At 36.7% G+C, this 19,983-nt stretch overlaps 1 protein-coding gene across 1 annotated transcript in view; it reads right to left on the bottom strand.

Annotated features, from left to right (window-relative positions):
• LOC111054344 overlaps positions 1-19,983 on the bottom strand; it is a 77,779-nt gene that overhangs the window by 47,192 nt on the left and 10,604 nt on the right. The window contains exons 3-10 of the mRNA XM_039425640.1: positions 19,019-19,087; positions 18,371-18,515; positions 16,509-16,530; positions 15,771-16,449; positions 12,279-14,439; positions 9,885-9,903; positions 9,674-9,814; positions 7,618-7,740 (exon numbers count right to left, since the gene is read on the bottom strand). Of these exons, the coding sequence (XP_039281574.1) occupies positions 7,618-7,740; positions 9,674-9,814; positions 9,885-9,903; positions 12,279-14,439; positions 15,771-16,449; positions 16,509-16,530; positions 18,371-18,515; positions 19,019-19,087 (3,359 nt within the window). The remainder of the gene's footprint in view (positions 1-7,617; positions 7,741-9,673; positions 9,815-9,884; positions 9,904-12,278; positions 14,440-15,770; positions 16,450-16,508; positions 16,531-18,370; positions 18,516-19,018; positions 19,088-19,983) is intronic.

The following is a 19,983-nucleotide window of genomic DNA, read 5'->3' as shown; positions in this document are numbered from 1 at the left end:
GTGCAAGACTTGATGTTCGAAGGGCATTCATGTCACAACCCCAGGTTGTTCCCGCAAGTTTGCTGATGATATTTAGCCTTGTCTTCAGTTTATCTCTCAACCCCTGCAGATGTTGTCGATATGTGAGGGATCTATCAAGTCTGACTCCTAGGTAACGGGGAGCTTCCTGATGAGATATTCTTTTGCCACATAACCTGAGATCAATTGTCTTTTTTGCATGCTGGTTACTGAGATGGAATATTGTTGAGACAGTTTTGGACGGGTTTGGCTTCAAGAACCACTGCTGGAAGTATTCTGCCATTAACTCTAAGTCCTCATTCAACACAATTTGGAGCTGATCAAAATTTCGACCTTGAGTAACAAGCCCAATGTCATCGGCATAAATAAACTTGCGTGATTGAGTAACAGGCAGGTCTGCAGTGTAAACATTGAACAAAATTGGTGAAAGAACCGATCCTTGAGGTAAACCATTTTGTAATCTTCTTATAGTGCTGAGTTTACCATAAAGAGACACTCTGCATGTACGGTCTCTCAAAATAGCTCCAAAGAGATTGACGGTTGCCTTGCATTTCAGGATCCTTGCTAACTTCAGAAGAAGACCAGATCTCCACACTGTGTCATATGCTGCACTAAGGTCCAGAAATACGGCTCCTGATTGAGGTTTCTCTCAAACCCATGCTCAATGTAAGTTGTGAGCCCCAATACTTGTTCCTCACAACTCCTACCCTCCCTGAAACCAGCCTGCTCCTCTGGCAAACACTCATCCATTCTGCTCCCTACTCTTGTCAGTAGGACTCGTTCAAAAAGTTTGTACACAACTGACAACAGGGCTATTGGTCTATAGCTTTTGGATCTTTTTGATCTTTTCCTGGCTTCAATACTGCTACGACCTTTGTTTGTTTCCAGGATTTGGGGAGCTCAGCTCTAGCCATTACTTCAGAAAAATACTTTGAGAGCCACATTATAGCTTTTGGTCCCAAATTCTTGATAAACTCAGGCAGAACTCCATCAACTCCTGGTGCTCTATTGCCTTTCATCTTTTTAATGGCAGCTATAATCTCTTCAGAACTTACCAACTCAGCCAAAAAGGATTGTTGCATGCAGTTTTTCAGCTCCTTCTGTAGTTTCCGCTTCATTTGAGCTTTCAGCTTTGGGGGCACATCTATATCACCATTTTCCTGGAAGATGTCAGCTATTTGATCAGGAGTCACATCCGCTCTTTTTATGGATCTTGTGTTCCCACTCAGCTTTCGGAGTAAACTCCATGATTTTCTGCTGGAGTGAGTGAAATCCAGACTCTGCATGGCTTCCATCCAACGATTGCGTCTTCCTTCATCCAAATTTTTTATCAGGCTATTGGCAAGCTCATCAGTTGGTGAAACTTTATATTCAGCAAGTAAACCATCACATTCTGCATTCCAACATGGGACATAATTCTTTCTATGGCCTCTTGGAATAGATCTCTTTGCAGCCATGAAAAGCAGTCTGCTGAACCTTCCATAGTTTGATATGTTGATAGGGATTCTGGAAACTGTTTTTTCCACTTCTTCAGTAAACTTTGCCCAAACTGCCTTACGGAGATTCCACCTTGGAAGTTCAGGATTTTGAACACATGGCAACCTCATGCCAATCTCTAAAACCACCATGCTATGTTGACTTCTAGGGAATCTTGATTCAACTGATCTTGTCACATGCAAAGGTCTACCTTCCCTATTACATGACACAAAGCACAGATCTGGAGTGGTAGAAGTTCCCCATCTGGCAGAATGAAAAGTGCTGCCTTGTTTAGCATCATATTCCAAGTGAAAATCATTTACTTCAGCCCATCGAATCAGACTCTCACCATCCCTGTTTTCAGTTCTGTAGCCCCACAGAGGGCTATGAGAGTTGAAATCGCCAGCATATATGCACGGATGTGCAGCATGAGGGAGGGCAGGGTTCTCCCATTCTTCCCCAGGGGGTTTGTACACATTGAATATACTCAGCCCTCCGTATACTATGCCTATGGCATGACTATTTCCATTTAAACCACTACAATTAGAAGCAATATTCGATGTAACAAATGTGGCAATTCCATGCTTATCATGATTTAAACTGTTAACAAGTGTATAGCCTGGAATCTTCAGCTTGTTATCCAAATTCACTGCTACATGTGTTTCTTGAATCAGTATGATGTCAATTTTGAGATCTTTACTCATTTTTCCACAAATTTCTCCTTTAGCTCTTGTCATGCCCTCAATATTAAGTTGTGCTATTCTAAGTAAGTAACTATCTGGATTGCCCTGAAAAGGACTTTGGCCTATGTAGCCGGGAGACATTACTGGAATGTGTCCGGCTTGCAAAAAAATGAGCTTCAAATTGATTTCAAAATCCACTCAATATCTATAATGTACAATTACTCACATTAAAATTAAGAACAGTACTTTAAAACACAAGGCAGAAACGTTGAAAAACATCAATACCTACTTCCCATCTCCATAAAACATTTTGAGGTTAGAAAATATTCGTAGACTTGCCTTTAAAATTTCTTCATGAGAATTCACCAAGGATGAATGATAATTATTCTTTTAATGTCCTTCAGCGAGTTTTCCCAGGGATGAGACCTAGTGTAATCGAATCTTTATATTATAAACCTACTATGTTCTGCATTTCGTGAGAATCGTTAGAGCCATTTTCGAGATCCGGTGAAATACAAACATATAAACATCTAAACATATAAACAGAAATTGCTCGTTTAATAGTAAAGGATATCTAAATTGTTGAAGAACGATCAGGAGACGTTGCTGAGCTAGAAAAGGATAGCTCTATCTGCGTAGCCGGATGATAGACAAGAATAACACACCAATGTTTATCAAATACTGTCATTATAACGTGGACCATACTATAGTCGACTGCTGGATCAGGTCTTAACTTATGTTATTTAGACTCTACTCATTTATTACTAGCAGGTAACCCGTGCTTCACAAGGGTCTGTTTGAAGCACAAATAGATTCAATTTAGTTTTATATTTCCATGCTGATATTGTAAGTATTAATTAACAACTGTAATAATTTAGAATAGAAAAACGATTTGATTGGGTTTCAATCTTACGTAAACTTTGTATCACAAATTAAATCAATTTGTTTCAATCATTAAATTAGAATTAATTAATCAATAACAATGAAAATGAGCCTTGGTGAATTCAGAATATCCTATTATATTCAGCGAGCAATTTCTGTATATATTTATATGTTTATATGTTGTAAAGACGTGCTTCCTGGGGGGTTATCTCTTATGATAGAGTCCCACGTTGTGAAGCCATTTTGTGTAAAGTGGTAAATTGTAAATCCTTTATAGATGAAACGGTGTTCTTGATGTTTATATGAGCGGTTGCTAAAGTCCCTAATTTGCGAATAAATTCGCAAATAGTTAAGGCCGTCCGGCTCGCAAAATTGCTGGGTTCAAAACGCAGCTCTAGCTCAGTGGTAGATACATGAATTTTCCAAATATAATTAATCACCACAAGGTTCAATGACTGGTGATTAATAATTCTTACCGCTGCTTCTGTGAAGTTCATGAAGAATACCAATAAGGAAAACAAAAAGATAGTTGATGACTGATTATCAGTAACCATGTATCCAATTGAGGATAATAAAGACCAACTATGGTTTTTTCTAGTTGATTCTTAAAACGCTCGCCATGAATAGAGGTATCCACCAATTTATCCTTCTGAAATTCCTTAGAACTTACAATGCCAGTTCTTGAAGCTCTCTGGATCCTTATATGATATAACTGGAACCTTATTAATATAATTATCAATATATTTTTTCTGGCGGACTAATGTGACTATCATCAAAGGATGATAAGTACTGAATGCTCTTAATAAGATCAATATTAATTGATTCACTAATTTTATATGCTGCAGAATATTTTTCTTGGTACTGAGACAGCCCAAACTGTATAACACGAGATAAATTAGGATAAAATAAACTTCTATGATTTTTGTATGCTGACATAAAGCACAAAATATATTCCCATAAAACAATATATATATATATATATATATATATAAAATATTCTTATATCTATAATTTTCTTTAAATAAATTCTTTAACGGTTTAACAATTATCACAAGGTTTAATAGCATTCACATTTGTGAGCTTTAAAAATTATAAATTTGTATTTAATACTGATACATGGACTTCAAGTCAATTCAGAATTCTACAATTTAAAACCTGTTCGGTCTGTAGATTTAATAGGACATGCTTTGATCAATTAGCAAATAATAATTATTAAAATTAATATTTAAAAAATCTCAGGGTTTTTAATGAGTCCGTGCCATGCATGGAAGTAAGCTTCCTACATAAATCAAATAAAATTCATAAAACGTTCTTATAAACTATATGATAGCACTCAACACGTTGCGAATTTTTCTTTGACTGATTTTTATTTATATAGCGCTTTGATTAATTCCCCAACTCTAATAAAAAAGGCCTTTATAAAACGAGCTCGTTTGAACAAACACTCACAGTAATGATGTTCTTGGAGGTCTAGTAGAATAAATTAATTATTTCCCGAATTAATTATTTTGAACGAACGATCAGCTGATTCGTTAGGTGTTGATTCAAATAACTATCGATTTGTCCTAGATCGATTGATTCATTTAAAAGTGTAAATAAACAATTCTAACCTCAAATGTACATGCAAACTTTTATTTTTTATGATTTGCCAATAATAAATAAGCCGCTTTATAATTTTTAATTCTGCCAATGGATCCTCATTATTGTTGAATTACAATTATGCATGTTTTTTCTTATCGCTTTAGATAATACGATTACTCTTTATCACTAACAACATTCGATTTTACTTGAGTGGTTCTTTGACTAGGTTATCTTTCCTTTCCATTTTATAATTCTATTAAAGTTCAATAGTTCATTTCAAAAATATTTTGTGGTGCTAAAATACCACGTGACAATGTTTATATATGTTTATATATTCATGTCCAATGGATCTCGAAAACGGCTCTAACGATTTTTACGAAATTTGGAACATAGTAGGTTTATGATCTAAAAATTCGATTGCACTAGGTATCATCCCTGGGAAAACTGGCTGAAGGATATGAAAAGGTTAATAATTATTCATCCTTGGAAAAACACATGATAATTTCGTCGTCTGTTGATAACGGAAGATGGGAGTGCCTGTGTGGGAGAGAGACAGACTTATGTTCAGCTGTTGAATCAATCAGCTTATCTCACGAGAAATAATATCTAGAAATTTTAATCGACTTGATCAACATAATCTGATTTGTTGACATGACATGGTATATCATTCTAAATTAGAGTATATCATAATTTTCAAAGTTAATCATTATTTTACAGTTTTAAGTGATTAGTGAGTGTTATTCAATTTGGTTTGTAAACAATCTAAATTATAAATTTTCTGTTTTTAAATGTTTGGATTGAAAATTGGACCTGAATTCAAGTGTATGGAACATAACCTACTTTTTGGATTATTTATAATGTATAAATCAAAATTCGAGGAAGAAACAGTTTTGGGCTGTGCCTGTTAGTCCTTCCCCAATCATTTAAAATAATTGTGTTCTGCTTATCAATAAATAAATAACGAGCGAGGCTCGGTGCCCCGTTATTTTATGTAAAGTTTCTTCAAGTTAATCAGTTCAGTAGTTCAGACGGAATGATGCGTCCGTCATTCCTGTATTTCCTATCCCGTAAATGTAGGAAATATTTCATTTTGAAAGTCACCATCGTTACATAAAATCATCCATAGCTATGTGAGACATAGTTTAAAATCACTGACATAACTGGTTGGTCGTTGCACAGTCATTTGCGGAAGCCCATTTAGCTATATCTCGAATTAGCATCACACATAAGTCACACTGCAGCTCTATTCACTTTTTTCCGTACATGCTTCTATCCAACCAATGTCTTGGCATCGGGCAAAGTTTCAATTGACATCACTGTGAACAGTGCTAAAATACCACGTGACAATGTTTATATATGTTTATATATTCATGTCCAATGGATCTCGAAAACGGCTCTAACGATTTTTACGAAATTTGGAACATAGTAGGTTTATGATCTAAAAATTCGATTGCACTAGGTATCATCCCTGGGAAAACTGGCTGAAGGATATGAAAAGGTTAATAATTATTCATCCTTGGAAAAACACATGATAATTTCGTCGTCTGTTGATAACGGAAGATGGGAGTGCCTGTGTGGGAGAGAGACAGACTTATGTTCAGCTGTTGAATCAATCAGCTTATCTGACGAGAAATAATATCTAGAAATTTTAATCGACTTGATCAACATAATCTGATTTGTTGACATGACATGGTATATCATTCTAAATTAGAGTATATCATAATTTTCAAAGTTAATCATTATTTTACAGTTTTAAGTGATTAGTGAGTGTTATTCAATTTGGTTTGTAAACAATCTAAATTATAAATTTTCTGTTTTTAAATGTTTGGATTGAAAATTGGACCTGAATTCAAGTGTATGGAACATAACCTACTTTTTGGATTATTTATAATGTAAAAATCAAAATTCGAGGAAGAAACAGTTTTGGGCTGTGCCTGTTAGTCCTTCCCCAATCATTTAAAATAATTGTGTTCTGCTTATCAATAAATAAATAACGAGCGAGGCTCGGTGCCCCGTTATTTTATGTAAAGTTTCTTCAAGTTAATCAGTTCAGTAGTTCAGACGGAATGATGCGTCCGTCATTCCTGTATTTCCTATCCCGTAAATGTAGGAAATATTTCATTTTGAAAGTCACCATCGTTACATAAAATCATCCATAGCTATGTGAGACATAGTTTAAAATCACTGACATAACTGGTTGGTCGTTGCACAGTCGTTTGCCGAAGCCCATTTAGCTATATCTCGAATTAGCATCACACATAAGTCACACTGCAGCTCTATTCACTTTTTTCCGTACATGCTTCTATCCAACCAATGTCTTGGCATCGGGGAAAGTTTCAATTGACATCACTGTGAACAGACCTAAAAGACCTCACATGAAATTGATAAACAATATGGCGACTCTTGGCTTTTGGCGAGATTTCTCACCATATTTAGCGATTTGGAGTTTATAAACAACTTGAGAAAACATAGGGAGAGAAAAAATAATTTACTTATATACAGATGGTTTTCTGTAAGCATTTTTCAAAAAAGCTATCACAACCTCTAAAATGCATTTGGTAAGAGTAGATATTGGATTTAACAGCACGACTTCGAGCCCATAACTTAACTGACCGTTTTTAGCTATTGGAGACATAAATAAGCTCTTTCTGACGACTGTGCAGCGAAATTATGTGTCTAATTGGGCGTTTTTAGTTTTATGGGAGCTATAGTTTACTTTGACATCTGTGCAACGAAAAGTGGAGTAGTTATGGCTTCATAAATAAGTTAAATGCCTGATTTTAACTTTATGTGACGACTCTGCAACAAAATAGGCTCAAAGAATTATGTTGTGTGAAAAATAAAGTTGTAAAAACGAAAATGAACAGAAGTTTATAATGTAAGATGGGAGAATCTTATTTCAAAATACAGTATAAGGTATCCTACATGAATAAGCAAATTCCTTCCTTTATACTATTAAAGATTATTAGTTACATACCTGGCGAGGTACTTTTTGACGGAGTAGTGGGTGCGCTGTATAACAAGGGCATCCATGCCCATCTTACGCAGCAGGTTGGGCATAGTCGCTGACAAGCCGAACGGGTCGATTGACCAACTGTACCTACAAACATTACAACATTCAATTCCGCTTCAATGATATCAAATCAATCACATTTATTATCTTAAAAAAATTTTAATATAGATTACAATATTGTAATTCAATGATATCAAATCAATCAAATGTATTATTATCTTACAAAACATTTATAAATACAGATTACAATATTGTAATATTCTTAGCCCCGGTTGCACAGAAGTCTGTTAACTTCTAATCCCATTAAATGCCACGACAACCAATTAGAGAAGCCCTCTACTCAGAAAAACATTATCTTATTGGCTCTTATGGAATTTAATCATAATTAAAAGTTAACAGGCTTTTCTACAACCAGGCCTTAGAACTAACTAGTAGTTCTGTGAACAGTAGTCCTCAAGCAGTTTTCTCATCCACAAGTATCTGATGTCACCTGTTCTAGTTGATTCAGTTCAATCACATTCACAGTTGAATCATAATTTACTCTTAAAAACTGTTATTTGTTTATATACCTGTTTGAAATGTTAACAAACTCAGTTCACGTTTGAATATTGTATTCCATATGATAATTCATCCAGTTCCGTGATAATCTTTCCATCTGATGAAAATATTTATCAAATATTTGAAAATTAATTATATTCAATCAAATATATTATAATAATTTCTTCAGCATTATTTAGTTCATTTAATTATTTTTAATCACCTATTAAATTTGTTTTTCACATTTAATGTGAGAATAATGATACACGTAATACTGATGGGCACGCATGAATGCAAAACAAAATATTGAAACCATAAACCTTATAGAAATAGACATTGCTTCTCCAGACATCTGTGTAATGAATTCAATGAATAATCCACTTGACAGCTGATTGATTTTGAATAATTCTATAGTCTGATTAATCCTATCTTCAGATTAGATGATATAGTGATATAGCACTATCTCCGTAAACAAAGCCGTAGTGCATTCGAATGACGTCAGCACAGGTAGGGCTCCTACACCAATAAAAACACTAGCTGATATAGATCAGCTGAAATCAACGAATTTTTATTGTTGCAGGAGCCCTACCTGTGCTGACGTCACACGAATGCACTACGGCTTTGTTTACGGAGGTGGTGGGTATAGTGATATCGGAGAAACTCATTTTTTTTCATATTATCCTTAAAATACAAAATTTCAAAAAACCTTGTGTATACATCGACGCGCAGTTGAAAAAGGATTATTCCTGTCAAATCTCATCGTATTCTATCAATGCGTTTGGCCGTAAATGCGTTACATACATACAAACATTACGACAAAAGAAAATACGAGTTAAATCATAAGTTATCATGCATGCATAACACAAAATGTTTGAATGAAAGCATAGAGAAAAGATAGCATAAGAAGATATCCCATGGTATAGGGCTATTATGTTCCAATTTAACTGTTGAAGAAATTTCCTTCTTTCACTCAAGCTGGTATAAAGTTCAAATTTTTGGGACAGAACATTTCAAATTCGGTAAGAGATAAATCCATGAGATTCAGAGGTTAAATTCTTCATGGTATTGTTGATTTTATGAAAAAAAAGTTTTGAAAAAATTAATTTTTCAGAAAGTTATTCAATTTACTAAAAATAACTCAAAAGTTATTTTTGGTAAATTGAATAACTTTCTCAAAAATTAATATTTTCAGGAAATTTTTGTTTTATTCAATCATCAATACCATGAAGAATTTATCCACTAATTCTCATGGATTTATATCTTACCGAATTTGAAATGTTCTGTTCCAAAAATTTGAACTATAGGCGCTCATATCTCAAAAATCAATGATCGGAAAAAAAATTCTGAGAAAACTTTTATATTTTGATAGCTTGATGATATACAAATCGAAAAACTTTGAAAAATATCACCAGTAAAAAGTTTATTTTTAGCCTTTGCACAGCCTTAATTAAAGCTGTAGGTGATTTAATAATTATTAATTTACCTAGGTTTATACTGCAACTTGTTATTGAGCCACTGATGGCCGTGCATCATTTCCTGTATCATAGAATAGTAATGACTGTTTGCCTCATCGGTCATCACCCAGCCTCCCGCTACGATTTCAAGTTGTCCTCTGTCCAGTAACCTACAACAAAAATGAACTACAATCATTCAAAAATATTCAATCAATTATTAATAAATGTTAGTTATAGAACTTGTCCTCTGTCAAGTAATCTAGAACAAAACACGAATAAACAATTATTACTATAATTAAACGAAAATCCCGATTAAATGTTGTAAATCACCCCGAAGACTTCTGCTACTGCAAATATTGACAACAGTGTAAACAGCTAGATGGAAATTCAATCAGCGCTACTATACAAAAAATATTTGTCAGCCCGGGAATCGAACCCGGTACCTCCGAAATGCCGGTCAGGAATTCTTACCCTTACACCAAACTGACAATCTCTGGATAGCAGCGTTCATTCTTTACGAAGCTATAGCGGCCAGCCAGTCTAAAGATGGAAATAAATAATTGAAAGTTGCATTTGTTCAAATTCGAATTAATGAATAATTAATATGTACGAATAAACAACACTAATTGAAGAATAACGGTCTATTCAAACAACTATCCATGAAGAATTAAAATGGAATATATGGTGCAAAGTATCAAAACATTATACAATCACTATTGCAAAACGAAAAACACAATTTAGACACTCATAATGTAAACGTATACTATATAACTTATAATAAAACTTTCTTTGTGAAATAAAATAGCAATGAGTGTGAGATATATATTGAATTGAAAAATAACTATATATTTTGGTAACTAATGATAAATTTAAAGATATAAATTCAAGTTGAAACTTCTTCTTTCTCTATCCCATTCTGCAGCTACCCCGGATCCATCATCCTGATAGAGCTTGTAAGGGAAAGCTTTGTAGCCGTCCCTGTCCTCTGCCATTCTTCGCACTCTATCCTCTCCTCCCATGTTGCTCTAGGTCTTCCGATGGGGCGCCGTCCTAAGGGGCTAGCCTCCAAATACTGCCTAGGCTTTCTATGTCTGCCCATCCTGAATACATGTCCAAACCAGTTGGCTGGATTACATCCGAAATGGGTGGGACTACCAAATCTTCCCTAATCCTTTTTTCCATATAGGAACCTGTCTGGTCGGGTCTTTACCACCATTCTCCTCAAGCACTTCATTTGGAGGGCGTTCACTCGGCTTATGTCATTAGCTGTTGGTGTCCAACTCTCGCTGCTATAATATCGTCTATAAATTATTATGAATATATTATATTCATAATAAATATTATAAAAGTTGTTACATGCGCAGTAGTATCACATTTTATCTCATATCTTTGATAATGTAAGGTGAGAAATGGAGTAGCATGGAACTGAAGTGGTGACAATGAGCAAGAAAGTCGTAAGGTCGAGAGACCGGAGTATCCTCGACTGGAGTCGTACGATTTGAGTAGAGGTAGTGTGAGTTGAGCCTTACGTGGCCAGGCAGGTAAGCAGCGACTTGACGATAGTGTGCACTAGGCATATAGATAGATAGATAGATAAATGACTTTTATCTACACTTTACAATAAAAGTGATGTGGGCGAAATTGAGGCAATAGAAGCCCCCTCTTCCATTTAACCCACGATGATGAGTAACATAGAAATAACAATATACATTACAATTTGAAATTAAATGATAATTAAAAATTAAAAATTATAAGGAAACTACTAAATCAATTTGCTACAAATTGAATAAATTAAGAGGAAAAAAAGAGAAAACTAAAAGCAAGAAATCTTAATAGTGAATAAATCTCACTCACACAAAACATTCACACACACACACACACCCACACAATCACACTTACACTCACACCTCTAAAGAACATAGAGTAAAACCGCCTAGTTAAGCCCTCCCCCCCTGATCCACGCCACGACAGCCGCACTGAACCGGCGTTGACTGTCAAGCAGCCTAATATGAGCTGGCAGTGAATTCCATAATCTAATCGCACTAACATGGAATGACTTATTATATAGCTCAGTTCTGTGAATTGGAACGGACAATGAGCAAGCTCCATGACGCGTCCCACCCCTGCCAACATCACCCATGAAGCGAAACCCTGCTGCCAAGTAATTGGGAGACCGAGATTTCAAGAGTTTGAAGAGGAACATGAGTGCATGGAGACTCCTGTATTCGTGCAGTCTTAAAAGTTTGAGCTGTCCAAAGTATTGAGTAATATGTTCGTCACGTCGTAAACCAAAGATGAAGCGCACACAGTAATTCTGAGCGCGCTGCAATCTCTGAGTAAGTTGAACAGTCATGTCCATAGTCACTAAGTCACAGTAGAAAAAAAAGGGGAATATCAATGTTTTAACTAACATGATTTTAGTAGGAAAAGGTAAAAGGTGTCCAATCCTTTTCAAAGAGTTAATCCCAGCTACAACTTTGTTACTGGTCGAGTTTACATGGTCTGTCCAGTCGAGAGTATTTGTAAAAGTCAAACCAAGATTCTTCACCCTGGTGCTGTAGTCAAGTTGAACATTGTTTATTCTTATGCGGGGTAAGTCATTAAGGCTTAGTCTAGTCAAGAGTCTTGAGTGACCTACAACCATGACCTGCGATTTGCTCTCATTAATTTTTAAACCATTATTCTCCGTCCAGGTGATCACACGGGCAAGGTCATGGTTCATGTCACTCACAGCTGTCGCCGCATCACCAAGCTTGAAATGCTTATACAGCTGCAAGTCGTCAGCATACAAGTGATGCTCTGTAGTATTTAGTACATGAGTCAAGTTGTCAATGTATGCACTGAATAGCAGAGGACCCAAGATTGAACCCTGAGGGACACCTCGTCCCACTGGTCGCCAGCGCGAAGAGGAACCCCCAAGTCTCACACACTGACGTCTATTCTGCAAGTAGGACCGCACCCATGCCACCGTCGAACGAGAGAAACCCATACCCTCCAGTCTGTACAATAGGATGGGATGGAACACACAGTCAAAGGCCTTGCTGAAATCAACAAGGACAATGAGTGTGAGCTCCCTGCCATCCATTGCTCTGCGAACGTCATCAGCCACCTTGAGAAGAGCAGAATTGGTGCTGTGACCAGACCTGAATCCTGACTGGAAGTCGCTAATAAGCCCCCTACTGCAAATAAATTCACTCATCTGTTTGTGGACAATCACCTCTAGTACTTTGGAGAGCACAGATAGTAAGCTGATGGGTCTGTAGTCTGAAAGGGAGGACGGGTTGGGAGTTTTGTTTAAGGGTATGACTATAGATGACTTCCAATTTTCAGGAAAAACGGAAGTCATGAGAGATGTATTTATGATGTGGGTGATGAAGGGAAGTATCAGGGGAAGCATAATTTTTATGAATTTCAATGGTAGATCATCAGCCCCAATAGCATTGCTCTTTATTTTCAGTATAGCGGCCAAAACGTCACTTGCTGAGACACATGAAAAGTAGAATGGCTCTCCAGTTACTTGAGCTGGCAAAGAGTTGATGTAGTCATGGGCACGATCCAAGCCAACAGGTATGTCAGTAAAAAAGTTGTTGAGATCGTCCAGTGAGTGAGACACAACAGGCCCGCCCCCCTCTCCACCAACTCCAACAGACCTCAGTCTACGCCACTTACAAGCAGATGAACCAGCAGAGGAGATCAGATTTTGGAAATATCTGGATTTGGCGTTTCTGATGGTCTGCTTGCACAAATTTCTCATTCGCTTGTAGCTATTGAAATCCACAGAGCTCTTTGTGCGTCGTGCAACTCTACTACACCGATCGCGCTCGGCCATCATCCGACGTATTTCTCTTGAAATCCATGGAGCAGGATCCCTTGTCACTCTGCGCTGCACAAGTGGAATATACTTATTGAATAAATAGGATACACCATTATGCAACTCATTCACCATGTAATTAACATCATTAGTTGCGTAAATGGTTTGCCAGTTCAATGTCATCCCCTCATTGAATAACTCATGGTAGTTGATGTTTTTGTAATCTCTGTATTCAATGATTTTTGGCTTCTGTTTGGGACTTTTTAAGCCATATACAAGGTAAACCATATCATGAGCAGACAGTGCAGGGAAAGGGATCTGCCCATGGCCAACAGCCGACCGCTCATCACAAACAGCAATCAGGTCCAAGAGCGTATCAGACGTAGCGGTATGATGAGTCGCCTGGAGGGGGAGCAGGGTCATGCCACCAGTATAAAACATAGTCGTGAGTTGAGTCTTGTCATAGGTGTCACGTCCTAGTAAGTCAGTGTTAAAGTCTCCCATTACAGCTATATGGCTGTACGGCAGCATGAGACGCAACAGGGTATCTCCAAAGTCACTCATGAATCCTATATGAGGTGGTCGATAACATACTCCAATCAGCATTTTAACATTATGAGATTTAATTTCAAGGAACATGTATTCGGGTCTATTTGGAATCGATGAATCGGATGAATACTTATGACTCGGCAGCAAGGCGCGCTTAACAAACGCAGCAACACCTCCACCGTTTTTATGTAAGCGATCGTTACGAAGGAGTACATACCCATCAAGTTCCACAAGCCTATTTGAAACGTCAGGTTTCAGCCAAGACTCCGATACCAAGACAACGTCACAATCCTGGCCTCCGAATACATGCCTGAATTCGTCGATGTGACAGAGGAGGGATTGTGCATTCACATGAGCAATCTTCAGTCGGCCGGGAAATGGAGTGACCGCCCGCCTAAGCAGCTCGCCGGTGCTCAGTGCGGCAGCATCGTTATACTGCTGTGTCATTCAAGTTGTAGAATAGATTGGGCATTAATGACGCAGAGAATAAGAAGAAGGCAAAAACTAGGCAGCTTAAAATTAAAAGATTCAAGTTTAAAAAAGACAAACGTACCACATTCACACCAACACATATACAACAAAACAACATTATAATATTGAAAGGATAATACAAAACTGGAATGCATGCAATGATTTGAGATTGAGAATACTCAATGATCTTACTCGTAACTGGCCAGTGAAATTCGGCTCCATAACTATTATGAATGGAAGAGAAGGGGAAAAACAGTTGTCTGACTCAATATTAGAAGAAAGGAAGTTTCTCAGCTATATAAATGCTCAATTTACTACCATTTCTAATTGAATGAGATTTATCACAACAACAGAAAATTATTAGTGGATTGGTAGCAGCCATTAATATGAAGAACAAAAGTTTTGAGGGAAGATGCAGTAAAACAAAATAATCATAATGATAAAAATACAGGAAAAATAATGTTGGAATAGAGAGAAAAGTGTTAGGACAGATTAAGTGATGTTACTTTATGAATTATAAAACTATTCTGAAATAGTGTAGTTGATTAGAAAAATATAGAACAAAACTGTAATGATGAACTGCATGCTGAGGAAAAATAATGATACAAAAAATGAGCGGTTAATCGTTTTGATTGTGACACAGAAAAGAACGAGAGCATGATTTTAAAAAATTAGAGGAAATAACGATATTGTTATCATGTACTCTTGCTGTGAAGATAAACCCTATATATCAGGAAAAAATAGAACAGAGAACAGAGGGAGCAGATAAGAAAGACGTAACCAAGATAACGGGATTACGATAGACAACTAGATGACAATCTATAGATGCTACTCTTCATTCACACACAGAGATAATTATGCAATGTAGACATCAAAATTATTTATGAATTTGACTGAATGGCAATGTTTTGTTGAAGGAGATGTAAGACTGACTCAGATTTTATCCATCCAGCCAATTAAAGAAGAATGGTAATTTAAAAGTTAAAAATTAATTATTTTCAATCAGTCAAATTGAAATCCTAAAATGAACTGAATTTACTGTGGTAATCGACTGGAAAAGCAATAACTCTTGAATATAATTATTAACTGCAATAATAATGGAACTATTAATTAACTGAAATGATTAACAATATATGCAAATAAATAATATGTATAAGATAGAAAACTGTTCTTTTAAATGATTTTCCTTGAATTCTTAGTTAATATTTAGTCCAAGGTGACATGCTTATCTGAATAGATACAATCAGTGCTCACGACTCACTGGAATGAATTCTGTCACCCTCGCGCCACATCACTCTGCCGTCGATCGTCCACGCATTCCTGATGCCCACTCTAGCTGCCACCTCACGGAAGTGAGCATGTCGTCGTCTCGTGAGGTCCTCTCTTATAGTGATATCAGAACCCTTGAGCTGCCTCCTCGCCGATAACACCGAACGCCGAGTCTGGTAGCTCACGAACTTGACGATGACAGCTCTCGGTCTCGCCTGAGTCGCTCCAGTACCAGGAAGACGTCCCACTCTGTGGCAGCGGTCGATCTGCGCTGCATCCACCGCGATTTTCAATCTGTCACTACACAGCTTGGTGACAATCTCGGTGACATTTTCTCCATTCACCTCCGGAATGCCAAATATTCGTACATTATTGCGACGTTGGTATTGTTCTTGAGAGTCCAACTTAAGCTCATACAATTCGGTACGAGATGCTGCCTTTTTTGTAATGTCGCGAATTTCAGCCTCCAATGAATCGATTTTTTTCTCCATAGCCGATAAACGCGGTTCATACTCACTCTGGATGCGCGCTCTTATCAGCTCATCGAGATTATCATTCAGCTTTAACACAACACGGTCGACGATACTATCAAGGAACTTGTTATCTGACAAGAGTTCGGCTACAAACTCCTTGAGCATGCCTTTATCAGCCGGCCACCCCTCCCCCTTGGTCGATGACGAGGATGATGCTGACGACGGGCGATCGCTCGATGCCGAACCCTTATCGCCGCCGGTTGCGACCCTGGCTAGCTTGCTCCTTAGTACTCCTCAAACGTTTTCTTCCAACCTGTACACATTATCAACAGTAATTATCAAACAAACGTTGAAAACACAGCAACAATTAGATAAATAATAACACATCAACTCTACAGATGAGATGATTTCATTGGAAGTGAAAGCTGGCCTCATGAAAACAAGATAGGGACAGTGGAAATGAAGTGACATAGAAAAACTGTTGGAAATACAAGAAGGGATAGAGTAAGGAATACTAGACTAAAGTGAGGTCCACGTTATAATGGCAGTGGAGAAAGATCAACGTTGCCAATCCTCTGTCTTGTCAATGCCTTCTATAGACGGTAGATGATACAGGTTTATTGATGTAATATTAACTGTCTATTCTCATTTAAAATAATCAATAATTAAATTTTATTAAGCAAGAAATTATATTTTTCAATAATTTCATAATGAGTTTTCATAATTGAGATGAAATATATTGTTAATTAATTATTAATTTTAAATTGTTGGAACACGATCTGGCAACAGAGCAAAGCGAGAAAGAGATAGCGCTATCCGCTTTATTCAATGATAGACAAGGATAGCAATACCATTGCCAATCAAACACTGTCATTATAACGTGGACCTCACTATAGAATAAGGGAAGAAGTGGGCATGAGAGATGTCAGTGAAAGGATAGAAGTGAGGCAGTTGGGCTGGTATGGAACATGTACAGCGAATGAGGGATGATTGCAAGACAAAACAGTATGTTAATGTGTGTGTGCAAGGAAGGAGAGCAGTCGGACGTCCAAGGTACGGACAAGGTACTCCCTGCACGGCCAATTCAACAAGATGAACAAGTGCTCTTTTACTTTCAGTATGACGATGCACCAGCTCATTTCCACAGAGAAGTTCGGGATTTTCTAGACAATTGCTTTCAACTTCGCTGGATTGGCCGTGCAGGGCGAATCGCATAGCTACCTCGCTCACCGGATTCAACACCAATGGATTTCTTCCTGTGGGGTTTCATTGTGTACAGTAAATATTGTTCCAGTTCCAATCGTAAATTGTTCCATCCCGTGACTAGTGCAAAATGTTCCCATGGAACGCCATTTCAAAATCGTTGGTTCAAGCTTTTAGCGCGCACTTATAAAGTTGATTTACACCAAAATGTGTCGTTTACTATCTGTGTGAATGAAGAGAGGCTGTTTTACAAACTTACCGTCTAGAAAATTGTGCATTTCTTTCATTCCATTACTCTCAAGTTTTCTATAGAGAAAAATTCAGGTTATCAAACATCATTTTGTTGGTTACGTATTCTATGGCTATGGTATGGTAAACAAACAAGCTATCAACACATGCGCAGTGAAGCAAGCAGACTACAATTCAATCGACCAATGAGAGCTCGGATAGTTGGAACTGTCACAATTTACCAGGTTTCGACTATGAAGCAGGAACTTGGAACTGGAACTGGTTTCTGGTACAGAATCTGTCAAAATTCTTCCCATGGGACGCGGAACTTTTTACCTGGTAAATTGTGAATCGGGCAATTCACCACGTTCTATGTACCCAGAACGGGCTCATTAAGGATTATGTTCCGTTAATCTTAATGACCTCCGAAATCAGATCACATTCGGATCGCTGCGGTTGCACAAGTTACACCTGATAAGCTGGTACGAGTGTGGCAAGAAATCGATTACCGGTGGGATGTATGTCGCATTACCAAAGGCTGTCACATCGAACCAAAATAGCACCCACACCTTGAACTTGAAGTGTAAAAAAATGACACCTTTCTCAATTCTTTAAGAAATTTCAATAAATATTTATGTGCTTTCAAAGTTGTTAAGTCCTTTTATAATCATTCTGTATAATTGTATCCATCAATAAATAAAAAACACAATTTATTTGCATACCTGGATCATTATGGGAATGCGGCACTACAAAAACCATAAGATCGTCGTTTGCCCATTGATGTTCATTGTAAACTACATTCCATCCTTGCTTCCAGGCACCGCCATCTAGATTATCAAACTTCAGTTCGTCATAAACTGATAACATCTGCAAAAAAAACCAGGCAATTAGATTCAAATCAAATTTATTGTTTCATTTCCATAGTTTAGTTTGGTTTTATTCCAAGTCATTGACCAGCGCTGCTGGATAGACTGTGTCAAGGGCTTATAAAACATGTCATAAGAAAGTTTCAAAATGTCATCTCACTATCAAGAAATTCACTCAGGCTGTAAAATGGATGCTTCACCAAGAAAGATTTCAAAACTGATCGGAATCGTCTATAACTGACTTATGAATAAGTGTTAACCAAAATGGAATATGGTTAACATTTAATATTTAGACCGCTTTGTTTGAATTTACAGTTATGGACTGGAAAACATTTGGCTGTCTCTCTAGAACATATTGCTATTATTTGATATTAATTCCAGATTAAACACGATTTATTGAACTGACCAAAATGCGACAGGAATTCTACACAATATGAAATAATCTCTGTTATTAATACATAGATTTATACATAGAATACATAGATAGAATTAATAAGAAATTACCTGAACGTCCATATGTGGTGGTGTCTGAGAGAGAGAGCTGCATTGTGTACTGAATGGAATCTCCAAATCCTGAAAGATAATATTCAATTATTAAAAGAATAAGTAGATACTTAATAGCCAACACTTAATCTCCATATATTCATCAAGAATGTCACTTATCATCTACATCATCATTGACGATGATATTTTTTTTTCATTTTCATTTTCATCCCACTGACCACCTATGAAAGGGGTACCTATACGGATTTGTCAATTATATTCCAAGTCATCAATCTTTGATTTTTTTAATGCAAAACGAATTCCTCACTGGAATAAAGACAAACCTGCAACAACTCCTCCCTCACCTTAATTCTAAACTTCTCACCTATACGCCTTAACGCGTGTTGGCAATAAATTATAAAGCCGAATTCCTTCACTCTTTACCCCCATCTCATACATACTAGTTCGATGAATTTCGTCTCTGAGGTTTTGTCTATATCTGGTATTGTATGAGTGGAACAACTCTCCTGTATTGAACCTATCTTTATTCTTATCAATAAAACAAAGAGCCTCCAAAATATATACACCTGGTAGTGGGAGAATATTTAAGTCTTTAAAATAATCTCTACAACTTCCTCTAAAAGATTCACCCACCATCACTCTAACTGCCCACTTTTGAATCCTAAATATATGTATTGCATGAGTTGAATTGCCCCAAAATATAACACCGTATGAAAGAAGAGAATGGAACACAGCAAAATAAACACTTCTAAGCGTTCCTATATCTATTCATCGACTCTCATTTCAAATAAATAAATCATTAAATAAAGCCTAATGAACTATAAATAATAATACGACTATATTTGTTCAAACCAATTTCAAATTTCAGAACCTGTTTCATGGTAACATCTCTTCCCATAAAATCAAAATATTCAATAAATTTTGTATACTTTTTAAACTGATGGTACTTTTTAAATTAGTGTAGT

The sequence above is a fragment of the Nilaparvata lugens genome, chromosome 4 (genome assembly GCF_014356525.2).
Source record: "Nilaparvata lugens isolate BPH chromosome 4, ASM1435652v1, whole genome shotgun sequence".
Lineage (NCBI taxonomy): Eukaryota > Metazoa > Arthropoda > Insecta > Hemiptera > Delphacidae > Nilaparvata > Nilaparvata lugens.
This window is presented reverse-complemented; position numbering and strand designations above follow the sequence as displayed.